The 18,230-nt window shown below is 45.9% G+C and overlaps 1 protein-coding gene across 1 annotated transcript in view; it reads left to right on the top strand.

The window, feature by feature from the left end:
* Window positions 1–18,230, top strand: part of Hhat (hedgehog acyltransferase) — a 225,429-nt gene that overhangs the window by 38,340 nt on the left and 168,859 nt on the right. Inside the window, exons 5-7 of the mRNA XM_042681974.1 lie at window positions 2,042–2,236; window positions 6,550–6,765; window positions 17,103–17,274. Of these exons, the coding sequence (XP_042537908.1) occupies window positions 2,042–2,236; window positions 6,550–6,765; window positions 17,103–17,274 (583 nt within the window). The remainder of the gene's footprint in view (window positions 1–2,041; window positions 2,237–6,549; window positions 6,766–17,102; window positions 17,275–18,230) is intronic.

Raw genomic sequence — 18,230 nt, 5'->3', positions numbered from 1 at the left:
GAGGAAAATGTGAAGCAAATTTATGTGGTTGTTTTCTGTGGTAGGAGGATGGAAACATGGTAAAAAGATGAACGTCACATTTCTCTGGTTTTCTTGGAACTTAAAAGTGGCTGACCTAGTCTCACATTTAACAAGTTCTCTTTGGGCTGGAGTACAGATGTGGGGACAATCAGTTCCAAAGCAACATTTTGGGAGAGTTAACTTCTAAGGATGAGATTTACAATTTCCACTCCACTGCTGTCTTCCCTTGCTTGACTTGATTTTTATTTTTATTTATTTTTGTACCAGTAGTGGGGTGTGAACTCAGTGCCTCACTCTCTTACTTGATTTTTCATTCAAGGCTTTTCATTCTACCACTTGAACCACATCTCCACATTTGGCTTTTGTTGTTGTTGTTGTTGTTAATTGGAGATGAGCAATGTTCAGATTTATCTGCCTAGGCTAGGGAATCCTTGTTCCAGGATCCTCAGATCTCAGCCTCTTGAGTTGTTGGGATAACAGGCGTGAGTTGCCAGCATCTGGCTCAAGACATCTTGTTTTTATAGGAGGACCTAAATTCATGAAGTCCCTACTCCTCAACTCTGTATATATTTCTGCAAAACACATTGTAAAATGCATGTCTGTGAGACGTTGTGTTCCCTTAAGGATAACTTCCAGTGTGTTGAGGAGCCCCTTATGTGTATTTATCCTGTTCTAAGTATTCCATAGGTGTGGCGTATTTTATCCTCATAACCTCATGAAGTAGACATACTACACATAAAATTCTTACTCCAATTTTATATATAAAGAATTGAAGCCCTGGGAGATCCAGTAACTTGCCTTAGGCTATACAGTCAGTACCTGACCTCTTCCCGCCCCCCAAATACCCAGAGAAACTAAAAGACTGTCACTAGATGTTTAACTTTGAATCTGTGGTCCAGACTTTGGAGAGCCCTTTGGGGTATTATATTTGGAATTTTAGATCCCAGGTCCAAACTCCAGGAGTTCTCCATGTCAGTTCTGGCAACTCACTGCCAATGCCAAAGAAAAACACGGTGAAGGGAAGAGGAAGGGGATTTATTACATACCAGGTATGGGAATACAGCAGCACTTCAGTACCCCTTCAGCCATCTTTGCATACAGATGAAAGCTTTAGCTTAAAGTAGGCAGGGAACTGGGATCCAGGGGCAACAGGTATGTGTAGTTAAAACACTTCCAGTCACAGGTTGGGCTTGGCTGACCATTATCTTAGCCCTTGTCTCTGGAAGGGCCTGGAGAAGTTGTTCTTGCTTTGTGGCTTGAGGGGAACAGGCACAAGTCACTGTTGTCTGGCCTGACACGGTGGCCTGGTAGACAGTCTGATCTGAGAGGTTGGCTCTTCTCTTCCATTTCTACAAGATGATAAGCAGGCATTGCCTGTCTGAAGGGTGTTTATCCCCTCCGGCCTTCTGTTACAAGATTCTTGGCAAAGCCTGTTTTTCCTGGAGCTCAAGGTCATTTGCCAAGTGAATGTAGGTGAGAATGGCTCTGGTCAGGGGACGCTGACGCAAAGTGATGTCGCAGTGTCTAGCCTTTATCCTGCTTTTAATTCATCTGTGGGCCTAAGTAAGGCACCGGTGCTTCTTGCCAAAGCGGCTTTTAAGCGCCTCTTAAGTGTGGGTGGCCCATTGTTCTCATGGAGGCTCCCCAGCCGCGTGCACGGTGCCTTCCCCTTGCCTTCATCTCTGAAGGATGGTGCCCGTGGGGTGTGACTGTCCAGATTGGGGGTGTTTCTCCAGTCTGTGGGGTCTGTAATATCTGTTGAGAATGCAGCCTGGCATCCCATTGTTGTGGGGCTCAGTGGTGTGAGTGGCTTTGGCTGCAGGCAGGAAAGGGGGACTTGCTTCTGGGTGGTTCTGGGGGATTCTGGAGATTCTGGGAGTGAAAGTGCAGAGTGCTGACCTCCCTGGTTATTGAGTTAGTAGAGATCCTCTTCTGCCCCGTAGACTCTTTCATAGCAATGCCCATGGATTCACCTCTTTCTCTGTCTCCTGCCCCGCTTTGTTCCTCTCTCTGTCCACAGCACAGACCCTGGATCCTCACGGTCTATGGAATGTGGGCCTGCTGGCACGTGCTGGGGGCGCCAGGTGTGGCCATGGTTTTTCTCCACACCGTCATCTCCTTCTGCGTGGCCCAGTTCCGGTCACTGCTCCTGTCCTGGCTCTGTTCTCTCCTCCTGCTCTCCACCCTGAGGCTGCAAGGTGTGGAGGAAGTGAAGGTAAGTGTCTTCCTCTTACACTTAGACTTAGTTTCTCTTGGATGCCAGTAGATGTCTTTATTTTCAGATAGGAAGCAATCTAAGATACTCGATGGGACTCCAGGTAGAGACAGTAGAGGGTGAATTGAAAAAAAAAAAAAAAAGGTCCTGCTGTGTCCTGTAATCTTGTCTGATCTCTGTGAGGTTGTCTAGGGTCGGCTGAACTTTTGCTTCCAGCTTGTGTAGACATGAGAGTGTCAGGTGTCGTGAGTGGAGGGTGAGGAATGAGGGTTAAAGAGATGAACAGTTCTGTATTTCATTAAAACCAAAACACATCTACAAGCGTTCTACAAGTTTTAAGGGGTGGTCTCGGGACATAATCTCAGGTCATCTATTGCCCGCAGCAATTCCAAGACAGGTGAGGCACGTGATTTTATACTTCTTACTTGATGTAAAGGTTTGTTCATTATCTACTGATACAGGTGGTCATAGGAGCTCCTCATATTTAGAAAGTGGAAATGATGTGCTTTGGCCCAAAGGGCCCAATCCAAGCTTCTGGCTTTTTGTTTCTTTTGTTTTTCTTTTGAAACGACAGCATCTTGACAGACTCAAATATTTACCAATTGTTTGTGCTAAGGGAAGAAGACATTAGGCCAAACCACACTTCAATATGGTTGTGGTTACATTAGTAAAGCTTTCCTTTTGCTGAAGTTTACCTTCTTGGATTAACCAAAGTATGGCAGATTCATCAGAGAATTCAAATGGTGAAATTCCTTAGAAAGGCTAAGTCACAGTACAGCAAAATAAACACCAGGAAAAGAGCACTTGAAAGAGGGAGAAGGGCATCAGGGGAGGGGAACAGATGAATGAAGAGAGGAAGTGGGGAGAATCAAGTCATAAAATTCAATGCATATCCTACAAAATTAAGAAAATTGAGGGAAAGGGTAGGGTTGGGTTGGTATGGGGAATAATGATGAAAATATGATAATGCATTTTTTTTGTTGTTGTTGGTCATGGGGCTTGAACTCTGGGCCTGGGTGCTGTCCCTCAGCTCTTCAGCTCAAGGCTAGTGCTCTACCACTTGCGCCACAGTGCCACTTCTGGTCTTTTCTGTTTATGTGGTGTTGAGGAATCGAACCCAGGGCCTCATGCATGCAAGGCAAGCACTCTACCACTGAGCCACCACCTTCCCAGCCCTGATAATGCATCTTGATCAAGATGCTTTATATTCATGTACTGCATTGTTGAATGGCAACTCTGTTATACAACTACTTAAAGATAATAAAAAAGAAATTTACCTTCTTCGATTTCTTTTCCTTTCCTCCTTCCTTCCATCCTTCTTCCTCTCCCTTTCCCTCTCCCTCTTTCTCTCCCTCCCTCCTTCATGTCCTTTCCTTTCCTATCCTTTCCTTTCCTTTCTTTCCTTTCCCTCCCTCCCTCTCTCCCTTGTCTCTCTCCTTCCTTCCTTCCTTCCTTCCTTCCTTCCTTCCTTCCTTTCTTTCCTCCCCCCTTCCTCTTCCTGGTTCTGGGGCTTGAGCCCAGGGCCTTATGTTCCACTCTGTTTGCTTGGCTGGTGTTCTACAATTTGAGCCATGCTCCTAGCACAGTTTTTTTGTTGGTTCATTGGAAAGTCTCATAGACTTTTTTTGTCCAGGCTGGCTTTAAACCAGTCTTTTAGACCTCAGCCTCCAGAGTAGCTTAAATTATAGGCATGAGCCTCCAGACCCTTGCTTCTTACCTTTATTTTCTTAGTCATAGGGCAATGCATTTTATTCTGTGAGTGGATACACACCAGATCTGGCCTGTGGGGTGCTGGCTGACAGAGAACAGCATCCCAAGGGCTGATGTTCAGCAGCAGGTATGGCTGAGTTGATGGCCACCATCAGTATGACTCTTCCTGCAATGAGCTCTCTGGCTCCTGTAGATGGTTTTCAGATCCCTTCTGGCATTAGGCAGAGTCCTCTGGATGGCTGTGGACTGTCTGATCTGGCTCTGGTAGCTTGGATGACTTAGCACTGAATGCACACATTAAGGCCCGAGCAGGACCCCCTGCGGTGATCTGTGTTGCTTCCCAGCGTCATCCATCTGTTGATTTGCAAGGCAGAGAGTCATGCTTGCCATGCAGGGTTGCTGCTGGGGAAGCCTTTCGTTCTGTGGCTGCAGGGAAGAGGAGCATTCATCTGTGTGGAGCCATCAGCCATCTACAGAAACTCTCCTTCAGGGAGAGGCTCATAGCAGAAAGGGAAGTTCAGGAACTCAGCTCTGCTCTGTGTGGCTCAGGATGCAGGGCAGTGGAGCCCTTCAGCTTCAGTCTCAGTCAGCTTGGCAAGAGGCAGCCCAAGAGTTCCAACTCTGCCAACATCGGGAGCCGTGTGCCCAGGAGAGGCCCCTGGCATTCACATCTCCGTCCTGCAGGAGACTGGCATTCAAGCCACTGCCTGAGCGAGACTGTAGGCGCTGGGAGAGTCAGTCAGCTCTGCCTCCCTCCCCGTTCCTGCGTAATCCCATGGCGCCTCATCCACTCCATCCTCCTGTCCTCTTCAAAGTACAGCTTCTTTATTTAATTTAATTTGTGACTTTTTTAAAAGACAAGATCTCACTGTGTAGCCCAGGCTGGCTTGGAACTTTTTGGTTCTCCTCACTCAGCCTCCTGTGTGCTGGAATTATAGATGTGTACCATCATGCCTCTTCCAGCTATTCCTGTCTCTCTAGTAGCTCCTTTTGGCTTGTGGGTCCTTTCTGTGTATCTCAGAGGGACGGTGCTAGACTGTATACCACCTGCGGATCCCTCATGCTCACTTTACAGGATTTAACACTTAGTATGATCCGTGCATCTCAGCTGGTGACCTGGAATCTAAACTCTTTCAGAGTTTATATGTGGAGATGATACGGGGTTAAAGGAAGGGATGGGTGTCTCAATTAAGCTTTGTGGGAGGGTGTGGGTTTGAATGGGGGTGGGGGAGGCTAGCACTGGGCCCAGCAGATCCAACCAATGCAAAAGTTTAATCACAATGACTGAGCTTTGTTTGACCATAGAAGGCCCTGCAGCCAATTAACTAATTAAGCTGTACACAGTTAATTACTTAAGCTGTAACCAATTGGCCGCTTGATTAGGATGTAGTCAATTAACTTGTTTTCCCGTCTGCTCACTTTATGGTTGGCTGGAGTTCTCAAGACCCGCTCTGGTTCTGGAGGTTCGCAATTTGTGAATTGCATTGTTTTGTTCTTTTTTTTTTTCTCAGATAAACTCTAATAAAATTAATTGGTCTAAAGATTTATTTAGCAGGTAGGAACAGTGTCCTACAAATCTCCTTGGGGTGCTGGTCACTTAAGAGCTGCTGCTTCTATGTTTGATTGTCAGGAGCAACCATTTTCTGAACAGTTTATGACAGTGACCAGTCTGTTGTTCTGTGTCTGTCTGTCTGTCTCCCTTTTATAACATCACTCTATTAACATTCCTTGACCTGAACAATTTAGTTTTGATAGTCTCTCTCCAGTCAGTGCAGGGTTAGAACCTCAGTGGTGTACATACATGAAGAAGCTGTAAAAGCTTCTTTTTTGTGAGCTCACTTCCTCTCTCAGGACTTAGCTATGCCCTGATGTCCTGATTCTCTCATCTGTAGTCAATGTAGACTGAATGTAAATGACTTAGGTTTCCTTCTAAATTTCCATTCGAACGCATGCTGGCTCCTTAGGTGTGGTAAAGCTACAGGACCTAAGGATGTCTTAGCAATTGTCCAGTGCTGTCAGGTCTTAGAGAACTTGTCCCAGGACTGGGCTTTTGACTTCGGGCTAGCATCTGTAGCAGACCAATAAGGCCTTTGTTTCAGAGATCTCTTGAGTCTCCACAGTTTGAGTAAGCATGCATTCAACTAAAGCAGAGCTGAATTAATAACAAAAGAGCAACAAGAAAATTATGTTGAAGAGAGAAATCCCACGTGACATTTGCAAGCCAACTTAAGGCATCAGAATGGTTGAAAGAGATGTTGGAGTATTATTGGATATAGCCAGTAATACATAGAGGTGTTAGCCACTGGATGTATCATATAAAGGCATGACCAGGAAAACTTTCATTGTGTGAGTCAGACCTAACGGGAAGTTGATATTAGAGACATTCTCTCCCCCGATACTCATGAACTGTTTACTTTGTGTTTTGTGCCGTGCTTTGGGGATTGAACTCTGGGCCTCAGGTATGTTAACTGAGCATATCTACCACCGAACTATGTCCCCAGCCCGAAGTGCTTGCTTTGATTACCGTTGGGATGTCTTCGATGTTCATGACGATTGAACATTCCTTGCCATTCACAGGTTGTCCCGTCCCTTTGCTTTTGCAGAGGAGGTGGTACACGACAGAAAACGAGTACTACTTGCTGCAGTTCACGCTGACCGTTCGCTGCCTCTTCTACACCAGCTTCAGCCTGGAGCTCTGCTGGCAACAGCTGCCCGCCACAGGCCCCTCCTACTCCTTTCCCTGGATGTTGGCCTACATCTTCTATTATCCCGTCTTCCACAATGGGCCCATTCTCAGCTACCCTGAGTTCATCAAACAGGTAGTACCTGCTGGGGACTGGGTTGGAGTTGTGCAGATCAAACACAACTTGGCTGTTGGCTGTGAATATCCATGTGACCAGAGTCTTTCCACTCATGGAAGACACAGCCATGAATGGTCTTGAGCTTTCATGATAAGGGAAACACACCAGAGGAGCAAGCCATCATAGTCAAGGTCAAGCTGTCTCTCTGTCAGCTGGAGAGGGCCCACCCTGATTCTTGGTACCCTGTGGCCACCGGGGTTCCTAACTGGGTACAGCGAGGACTCAAGAGTTGATGTCCATGGCAGTAGTGTTCCAGAGAAAGAGGAGGTTCAATTATGATAGTGTCGTTTACAAAAGTAGGAAGAGAGGGGCTGGGAAGTTGGCTCAGTGGTAGAGTGCTTGCCTTGCATGCATGAGGCCCTGGGTTCGAGTCCTCAGCACCACATAAGCAGAAAAAGCTAGAAGTGGTGCTGTGGCTTAAGTGGTAGAGCTCTAGCCTTGAGTTGAAGAGCTGAGGGACAGTGCCCAGGCCCAGACTTGAGGCTCCATGACCGACCACCCCTCCCCCCACTAAAAAAAAAAAGGTAGGAAGAGATTCAGATGAAACTATCTAGCGGAGTGTTTTCTTATGAAATATCCTGCTGTACTCTGCAGATTGCTTAGGTGACCAAGGTGAGAAAACCGAGGAAATGAAGGCAATAGTTCATAGTTCAAAGGCGAGAGTGCATTTTAGGCCAGGGAACTGCCGGCCCCAGGCTCCTGCCTGCTGTCTCTGGACTGCATCCTTGTCAGATGCCAGGCTAAGCTGCACACGTTCCCCAGCACAGGTTCCCTCTTCCTTAGACATCTCTCCTCTTCCCTCTCCCCCTTCAACTTGCTGTCTCCAGGGCCACGTTTACGTTAATGTATCTCAGGTGTCAGAATGGACACCTCATTCAGTGGATCCTAAGGAACGTTTCTATTCCTGATCACGGAAGCAAACACCATTTTGGTGGGGTAGAGAATGCGTGCAGACACATGTAGGCCACACACATGCGTGCACACATCATCTATACTTGTATGCACATGCCTGAAAGTGTAGTTCAAAGCACAGGATCAGCAGCAACGTTGCACACTTTCGGGGGCAACATGAAAGACACCCCTCCTGAGATGGAAGGTTCTTAGAAATCACTTTTTTTGGCTGGTTAAAATACCCAGGCTGGAACCTAGGGCTTTGTGCTCACTCTGTTGGCTTGCTCATTGCTGGTGCACTACCACTTGAAGTACAACTCAGCTCAGCTTTTTGTTAATTGGAGATGGAATCTATGAGACTTGTCTGCCCAGGTTGGCTGGCTTCCAACCATGATCCTTAGTCTCTTGCATAGCTAGTATTACAGGCCTGAGCCACCAGTGCCTGGCTCACCTATTTTGTCTTAAAAATTCTACTAAGTTATACAGTGAATTGAAAAGTATATTTTGCATGATAACATAATGTGATCACACTGTTCTGGAAAACATAGAACTTTTTACCCTTTAGAAATCTGTACAAAAGTTCGACAAGAAATGTACTCACTATCTCATGAATGTAACTGTAACCTCTCTATACATCACCTTGACAATAAAATTCAGAAAAAAGGAAATCTTTACATGAAATTGATGTTCTGGGCAAATAGAGGTATAGCATACTGTTTCATACGCTTCAGTTTGAGGGGGACATAGGCTCATTTCTTTTGTCATCAAATAACGTTAAATTGGGTTTAAGCTGAGGCTGGCCAGTCTCATTCCGTGGTTCTCACCGTGTGGGTCTTGCCCTGAGACTCCTTGAAATGGAGACTCTCTGGCCCAGCATCTCAGGCCTACTAAAGGAATCAGACCTCCCCATCCGTGTTTGCCAGGCCCCAGGTGAGTCCTCACCTCTGAGACAGAGCCTGAGGACCATGTCCCTTCCCTGAGTGGGTAGTCACGGGGTAGGTGCTGTATGGGGTGGGTTCAGACCCTCTGCATTTAGTCTAAGACAAAAATGTGGAATCAGCATTCTTTCTGATTTTCTAACTTTTGGACTAAGCAGCTCTTCAGCCTGGATAGTAATTTTCAGAGAAACAGAATAAATCCATAGGAGGGAATAAATTATTTTCTTAACTGCACCTTACCCATAAAGAGCTTTGCCCCATGGGATATTCCGTGCTTTATTATGATGCAGAATGATCATCATTTTTCCTTCTCATCTCCTCCTGTCAGATTTTGCCTGGCAGGGTCCAGCAGGAGTAGCAGAGGCTCCTGCTAGGACCGCTTTGTCTGCCCCACAGGCAAACTTTGAGATTTTGGCTCACCTAAATCTTTCGCTTTGGGGCTCATTTTCTTAAGTATGTGTCAGGCAAAAATAAGGAAGTATCTTCTTTCTTTCAGGTTAATTCTCTCTGTTGCTGTCTTTCTCTGTGTCTTTCTAGAGAGACAGAGAGAGACACAGAGAGAGAGAGCACAGTACTGAGGCTTGAACTCAAGAACTTTCTGCTCTTGCTTAAGGCCTCTTCACTCAAGGCTGGCACTCTGCCACTTGAGCCAAACCTTCACTTTGGGCTTTTTGCTGGTTAATTAGAGATAAGTCTCTGGATTTTTTGCTGCCTGGGTTGGCTTTCAACATTGTCCTTTTCTCTCAGCCTGTTGAATAACCATAGTGCCCAGCTCCATTCATATATTCTTCTCTTTCTTAAAATCTTTCAGGACCACATGTAGCAGATGCTGAGAGCAGGGAATTTAGAAAGGCAAACTGGAATTTTTCTCAATGATCTGAGAATATGCTTTAAAAAGCCAGCCTTAGAAACCGAAGTGATCAGAAAGATACAGGTCAAAAAATCCCTCAAAACCTAAAAAAAATCAAAACAGGCAGTCTGAGGAGGGTGTTCGTGAGGTGCTCATCACCTGTGAGAAGAGAGGTGTTAAATTTAAGCTCACCTAGGAGGAAAAGGCTGAGGATGGGCAGAAGAACTTGTAAGCACCGTTTTCTCTGGTTGAAGCCTTAGATCCATGAACAAGTGAATGATGAATGAATGAATGAAAGGCTTTCACATACCAGGAGTGGTGATATGGAAATTCATCATTCTTCAATTGTGAAACCAATACTTAAAAACAACACAAGGCAGGAGAGCAAGGCCTTACCACCAGGGGGCAGCAGAGCACTACTGTGGAAAATGCAGGGCCCAGCTGGGACTGTAGACTAGATGAGAAAAGGAGAGGAGGCACATTCTTAGAGAATGGTCTTTCACCCGTTTGTTGGTTTGTTTCAACACATTTACTTATGCAAGATGAGGGAAGTGCAGAGGAATCCAGCCAGGTGTTGGTGGCTCATGCCTAGGATTGATTAATCCTAGATACTGTGGAGGCTGAGATCTGAGGATGGTATGCGAAGCCAACCTGGACAAGAAAGTCTGTGAAACACATATCTCCAGTTAACCACCAAAAACCTGGAAGTAGACCTGTGGTTCGAATAGTAGAGCATTAGCCTTGAGCAAAAACATCTCAGGGATAGTGCCCAGCGATAGTTCAAGCCCCAGAATTGGAGGAGAGGAAAGAGGGAAGAGGAGAAAGAGACAGAGACAGAAACACAGAGACAGAGACAAAGAGAGACAGAGAGAAAGAGAGAGAAGGAGAAAGAGAAGGCGAGAACAGGAGGACAGATAGGAGAGAGAAAGAGAGACAGAGAGGTCCTTAGTAATTTAAGGACTATACAATTTGAAAATGCCAGTTATAAACAGGTAAAAATGTTACCCGTTGGAGTACCTTCATTCCTTACCTTGGCAGCCATTTCTTTCTTTCCTTTTTCTTTTTCTTGTCAGTTGTAGGGCTTGAACTCTGGGCCTGGGCACTGTCCCTTAGCACTTCAGCTCAAGGCTAGTGGTCTACCACTTGAGCCACAGCACCACTTTTGGTTTTCTGGTGGTTTATTGGAGATAAAGAGTCTCATGGACTTTCTTGCCCAGGCTGGCTTTGAACCACAATCCTCAGATCTCAGCCTCCTGAATAGCTAAGATTACAGGTACCTGGCAGAAGCTATTTCTGATGGGCCTTACAGTATCAAAAGCATAGGTTCTAGTTATTTTATTTTATTTTTGTTGGTTGTGGGGCTTGAACTCTGGGCCTGGGCGCTGTCCCTCAACTCTTCAACTCAAGGACAGCACTCTACAACTTGAGCCACAGCGCCACTTCTGGTTTTCTGGTGGTTAACTGGAGATCAGAGTCACACAGACATTCCTGCCTGGGCTGGCTTTGAACGGCGATCCTCAGATCTCAGCCTTCTGAGTAGCCAGGATTACAGGCGTGAGCAACGGGTGCCGGCAGTTCTAGTCATTTTTCTGCAATGCTTCTATGGACACTCAGAGGCCTGGGGGAAGGTCCAGGAGGGTCTTGGGAGGCAGTGCCTGCTGCATACTTACTTAGGAGGAGCAGGAAGACTGTGTTCCTTCTTTGCTGAAGGCTGTGTTCCCAAAGGCTCTGCAGCCCAGCTCCTCGGTTTTGAATCCCTGCTTTTTCTTAGGCTTGAGAATTCTTGGTGAGTTACTTGGTGCCTTCATTTCCTTATCCGTAGAACGGGTAGACGAATAGTTGTTTCCTTACATGATTGTTGTAAGGGTGAATTATGTGTATGTGCATATGTGTGTGTGTGTCTGTGTGTGTGTGTGTGTGTGTGTGTGCTGGTATTGGGGTTTGAACTCAGGGCCTAGGCACTGTTCTTTAGCTTTTTTCACTCAACCACTTGAGCCACAGCTCCATTTCTGGCTTTTTGCTAGTTACCTGTACGTAAGAGTCTTGTGGACTTTCCTGCCAGACTGGCTTTGGTCCTTAATCCTCAGATCTCAGCCTCCTGAGTAGCTAGGATTCCGAGTGTGAGCCACCAGGTCTGGGCTTGTTATGAAATGGTTTTAGATGGGTAATGTGGCTTGACACATGCATAGACTATTAATTACTGCTATGGTTGTTTTAGACCAAAGACTGTAGCACTTGTACACCTAGATTTAGACCCAAACTTAGGCTTTGGGTGTCCAGCCTGGTGGGTGGGCACAGAGAGAAGATTCTGAGCAGTGGCCATCTTTGATCTCTAGATAGGCCAGTGCATTGGTCCCATGGGATTGAAACGATGCCCAGATTGCTGCTTAGATGTGGGTGGTCCTGGCTTCTGAATGTCTGGTAAGGGCTGGGTGCCCCAGAAGCTCAGTTAAACGTATGGGAGGGTTCTGATTCTACAGGGCACCTGGAACAATGCTGACTTGCACCTTCTCTGTCCCTCCCTTCCTTCCTCCCTCCTTCCCTCCCTCCCCCCTCTTTCTTCCTTCCTCCCTCCCTTCCTCCCTCCTTTCCTCCCTCCCTCTTTTCCTTCCTTCCTTCCTTTCTTTCCTTCTCTTTCTCTCTATCTCTCTTTATCTTTCTTTTTCTCTTTCTTTCTCTATCTCTTTTCTCTTTCCCTCCCTTCCTCCCTCTCTCTCTTCTTTCATTCCTTTCTTTCTTCCTCTCCTCTTTCTCTTTCTCTCTCTTTATCTCTTTCTTTCTTTCTCTATCTCTTTCCTCTCTCTCCCTTCCTTCCTTCCTTCCTTCCTTCCTTCCTTCCTTCCTTCCTTCCTTCCCTCCCTCCTCCCTCCCTCCCTCCCTCCCTCCCTCCCTCCCTTCCTTTCTTCCTTCTGTTCTCTGGTCCCAGGGCTTCGACTCAGGGCCTTGTCTCTTGTTTGCCTTTTTTGTTCAAGACCGGCACTCTGACACTTGAGCCTCACCTCATTTCCTGTTTTTTGGTGGTTAATTGGACATAAGAATCTCACTGACATTTCTGCCCAGGCTGGCTTCAAACCTTGATCCTCAGATCTTAGTCCTCCTGAGTAGCTGGAATTACAGGTTTGAACCTCTGCCTGGCTCTGACTGTAATCTTACCACTGAGCACCTATTCCAAGCCAGCTGTGCATGGTTTCACTCATTTCACCCTCAAACAACCCAGCAAGAGGGGAAGAGTGAGTGGGTGAGAGAGAGAGAGAGAGAGAGAGAGAGACAGACAGACAGACAGACAGACAGACAGACACACACACAGACACAATCACACAGACACACAGACACACACAGAGAGATACACAGAGACACATAGAGGCAGAGAGGAGACCTAGAGAGACAGAGACAGAGAGAGGCAGGGACACACACAGAGACAGAGAAAAAGAGAGACAGAGAGAGACTGTTGTTACTACTTCGCAGACTGACAAGATGGAGGTATGGCTCATGGGATGTTGGTGGGGGTAAGGAATGCACCTGTGTCAGGAGTTAGGGACAGGGTGGGGTCCGATGGACATATACATGTGGGCCCTGCAGACCTGGAGACCAGACATCAGAGGTGACAGCATGTCCAGCTGCAGGCCCCACATCTGTCAGGAGAGAATGGTGTGTCACCAGCCTTGGTATGTTTGGCTGGGCTGAGGACAGATGAGGACCAGAACAGAGAGGGATTTGTTACACGCAGGGATGTGACCCATGACCACAGAATGGAGAGAAGCTGCCTCATTCCTCTCGGAAGGAATAAGGCTCTGGCCAGCAGCCTCTTCGCCCCAGAAGACAGAACCCAGGCAGGTAGGGGCACAGAGGCTACAATGGAGCAATTAGCTATGGACAGGGCCTTTGTTTGCTCTTCTGAAATATATGGATTACTCACAGGTGAAAGCAAAGAACCTTTCATCTTTGAGGCCTGTCATCTTCAATCATGTCTTTGAAAGAGCAAGGCTCCTATAGTCCCTTTTGTGCAATTTGCATGAAATGAGGTTTTAAAACATTATACGTTTCAAAGTGCACTTTGCAGATGAGTTAATGTGTACTTTTCTTTTTTTAGCTGAGTCTGAACTTAGAATTCCCACGATGGCACTTTCCAGTGGTCTTCAGGTTGACAGTCCCCTGGGTTGGAAGCATCTCAAATGGTGTACTTTGCATGCAGACAAGAGAGCAGCCAGCTTATTAGATGAGCTTTGTGCAGCCAGTCTAGTCTTCCTGCTGTGTCCATGGGGGACAAATGCTGTCTTATTGAAACAAAAAAAGAGTCCAGAAGATTGAAGGCATAAGTGGACTGTAATATTGAGTGACCCAACTTTACAGAAAGTCAAGTAAATCTTTTTAAAGGTAAAAGCAAATAGAATAAAATTTGGATTCTTTCTTGTCTCCTGGGTGCTTTTGTATCATTAAGAAATCTCCATTTTTTGTTGCTTGGAATGAGGAGGCATTCAGGATTCAAAAAGGGGCACAGGAGGAAGAAGTCTACTCCTCTTGGTCCTGTGGCAATGCATAAGGATGCTTTATTAAGCTTGGTAAGGAGGGTTTGGTCTGTGGAAAGCAGGTGAGTCATTTTGGGGAAAGTCAGTCAGCCACAATCCGCAGCTTGTGATTCTTGAGCACAGATGTTCATGTGGCTGTAGGCTGTGCAGGATTTTTGGGAGGACATGGAGGGCTTCTGAACTGACCTTGAAGTGTGATTGCCTGGAGCTGAGAGGCGGCTGGGAAGATGTTTGCTGATTGCTCAGTAGAGCTGTTGTGTGGCTTTATCTTGGGCTTCCTTCCAATCCGATACAGCTGTTATCCCTTCTCTCCAGGCTGGGGGCTGTACATTGATGATACCCCGAGGCTTCAGATGCAGAACTGGTCTTCAGGGGACTTGAGCTCAGGGCAGGCTGATACTCGGCAGCCTTCAGAGCCTATGTACAGCTGCTTTTTGGTTTTTAGAAACCAGAGATACTGAGTTGTATGAAGAATATCTCCAGCCAGCATTACTTTGTTTTTGGTCGGTTGTGGAGCTTAAACCCTGGGCCTGGGCGCTGTCTCTTAGCTCTTCAGCTCAAGGCTAGCACGCTACCACTTGAGCCACAGCGCCACTTCTGGCTTTTTCTGCTTATGTGGTGCTGAGGAATCAAACCCAGGGCCTCATGCATGCAAGGCAAGCGCTCTACCACTGAGCCACCTTCCCAGATCCAGCATTACTTTTAAGGCTAACAACACATTTGCTCAGACACTGCTTCTCTGTAACAGTATAGGTATCAAGGAAGGTCTGTTGAGTGATCTAGAGTGATTTTGGTGCTTCTTCATGTCTTGGCCTTGTGAGTTGCTGTGATGTGAATGAACTCTTTTGGGCTTCTACAGACTCATGGACAGCACAGGGGTTCATATCTTTGAGCCATTAGAACAAAATACCATCAATCCTTTGGCTTATATACAGCAAAAGCGGGTTTCTCACACTTCTGGAAGCTGGAAAGCCCAGGGTCAAGACACAAGTATATTTGGTGGCTGGTGAGGATGCACTTGGTTTGCAGAATGACATTTTCTCTGTGTATTCTCACGTGGTGAAGGGTCTAGATGGCTCTCATCAGTCTCTTTCCCAGGGGGCGCTGATAGCAATTCCAAGAGCTCATCATGAGCTCATGAGCTCATCAACTTCTCACACACCCCGTTTTCTGATAGTACCCTAGCAAACCCTCTGTAAAGTGTGTGTGGGGGGCGGGGGGAGAGTAGGATTTCATTTTGGGTTTGGAGGGACACAAACTACGGCCTCTATGAGACCGTAGTTTAGTTTATGTAATTATTCCTTCATTTGCTATTGGTCATTAGGCCAAGTGAATTTGCTTTAGAGAAGCAGAAAAAGAGTTGAGAATGAAGAATCACAAAGTCATTGTATAGCTAAGAAGGTTAAAGAGAGGGGAGGAAAGGGAAGGGAAGGAAATACAGAGGTTGGCGCTATCATGAAGGAAAGGCTAGATGCTGGCCATCCAGGCAGAAAGCCCAGGCATCAGGCCTCTTCTAAGAAGCGGATGCAGAGACGGAGACACTCTCATACATTGGCCTCATTTAGCGGGGAGGGCCACACTTCTTGCAGTATAGTAAACTTTCAGTACTTTGCACTGGTTTCAATTTTAATTGCCAAAAAATAACTACATAATACCATCCAAAGATAACTACTGTTGTCATTTTGGTGTATGTTTTTCTAGCTGTCATTTTATGCACAATGAACAAAATAGTTTTCACAACTGTATAATATGAGAGTGAACTCATACATTGAACCAGTCCCTGGCTGTTGGATAGTTGAGTTCTTGCTGTTTTCTTTTCTTCTATTAAACAGGTAGGTTTATCATGAGTTGTAGGGAACCGGGGCTGTTTCCATAGCTTTGCTATTGTCAATAGTGCTACAATGAACAGGGATGTGCAAATGCAAATTGTAACCTGACTTACATTCCTTCTGCTGTTTGCCCAAGAGTGGTATCACTGGATCTTAGAACTACCTATTGATAGTTCCATTTTTAATTTTTTTGAGGAATCTCCACACTGGCTTTCCTAATGGGTACACTAGTTTACCTTCCTTTCAACTGTGTATAAGGGTTCTTTTTCCCATATCATCTCAAGGATCTGTTGTTTATCTTTTTATTTTATTTTTTATTGTTATTGTAAAAGTGATGTAAGAAGGGTTGTTTATGTTTTTAATGATGGCCCTTCTGACCAGAGTGAGATGGAATCTCAATGTCTTTGGATTTGCATTTCCTCGGTGGCTGGGGATGTTGAGAATTTCTTCATGTTTCTTTATTGATTATTTGCACTACTTGTTTTGAGGATTTTCTGTTCAGTTCATCTGTCCATTTATTAAATGGGTAGTTGACACGTTCAGAGTTTAGTGTTTTGAGCTCCTTCTACATTCTGGCTCTAAGTCCTTTATCAGATACATAGTTGGTAGAGATTTCTCCCACTCTGTAGGCTGTCTCTTCTGTGTAGTTACTATATCCTCTGCTGTGAAGAAGCCTTTTAGTTTGATGCAATTCAATTTGTCATGGAATTCCATTTTGTCAATGCAGATTGACAAATTCCATTTGTTAAGCCTTGTTCTTAATTGCTGAGCTGTTGGAGTTCTGTTAGGAAGTTACTATCTATGCCACTGTTTGTAGATTCTAGAACTGTATGTTTAGGTTATTGTATACTACCTGTGTATCATTCAGTATGGTGAGACCATGCAGCCGGGGTACTTGAATAGAGCTGGAGTTTTTGTCTGCATTGTCCACATGTAATGAGTATACTTTCAGTAACAGGTTGAGTAACCCTAATTGTAAAATCTGAAATGCTGTGAAACCTGATTTTTTTTTTTTTGGCCAGTCCTGGAGCGTGAACTCAGGGCCTGGGCACTGTCCCTGAGCTTCTTTTGCTCAAGGCTAGCACTCTACCACTTGAGCCACATTGCCACTTCCGGCTTTATCTGTGTATGTGGTACTGAGGAATTGAACCCAGGGATTCATGCATGTGAGAAGCTGATTCACAGCCCTGCTGAGCGGATGGCTTAGAAGTTTTAGGAACTGAGGTGCAACCTAATACCTTCTCTGTTGTTTCTACTTCAGATGCAGCAGCCTGAGCTCTGCTCCCCGAAGGACAGCCTCTACATCCTGGCCCGGGGCCTGGGCCGCCTGCTGTGCTGGTGGGGCCTGGCCGAGCTGATGGTTCACCTCATGTACATGCACGCCATCTACAGTAGTGCCCCTCTGCTGGGGGCCGTCTCCTGCTGGACCTTAGGTAACTGTGGAAATCACCATCAGCAGGACAAGTTCTAGTGGTGACAAGGGGGGAGTTGGTTGCCAGATTGCTCAGTGCTCAGAAGTACAGTTGTCTTGAGCAAACTGTTGTTGTTGTTTTCTTATGTGCTCATAACTGGGGCGTAAACTCAGGCCTCATGCTCTCACTTGACTCTTTCCCTCAAGGCTGGTACTTTGCCTTATGAACCACCCCTTCACTTCTGGCCTTTCGGTGGTTAATTGGAGATTAGAGTCTCAGGGACTTCTCTGCCTGGGCTGGCTTTGAACTATCATCCTCAGAGCTCAGCCCTCTGAGTAGCTAGGATTACAAGTGTGAGCCACCAATGCTCAGCTTCTCTGCTCTGACCGGCCTTTGAGCAACGCTGCTTTGTTTATAAGCCTTATTCCTCTTAGTGAAGAAAGTGATGCATGTGTAGGTATGGGTGAGGGAGGTGAGGGCTGTGCTGTTTAGCCTGGGAATTGAGGCTATGTGACTCTCCCTGTTCTGGAATCTTCTGAGCCCCACTGGGCATGCATCTTCATGGTATAGCCAGGTTGCTGAGACTGCTCAGGGGTCTATTCTAAGAGGTAGTACTCCAGGATAGAGTTGGTCTGCAGGCTCCACCAACCATAGCCGCACCACCGTTGCTGGCTTATGAAATCTGAGTATTAGAATATCACAAGATTTAATGTACATTTATTCTTAACATGTGGAACATAGAAAGATTTTATACTGAATAAATGATAGAATGTCTGTTCTTAAAGTGAAACATACCTTTGCAGAATTGGTATTCAGACCCCTGTTGTGTCTCAAAGGAAAGAGAATGAACTTCAGAGTCAGACAGACCAAGGTTTGGATCTCAGCTCCACCAACCACAGTGGGCAACTTCTGATGCTTTATTAAATCTGCCTGGATATCAGAATTTTCTTCTTCTTTTTTTCAAATGAAAACTTACC

Source organism: Dipodomys spectabilis, unplaced genomic scaffold, assembly GCF_019054845.1.
Source record: "Dipodomys spectabilis isolate Male_0828 unplaced genomic scaffold, ASM1905484v1 ptg000069l, whole genome shotgun sequence".
In the NCBI taxonomy this organism is placed as follows: domain Eukaryota; kingdom Metazoa; phylum Chordata; class Mammalia; order Rodentia; family Heteromyidae; genus Dipodomys; species Dipodomys spectabilis.
This window is presented reverse-complemented; position numbering and strand designations above follow the sequence as displayed.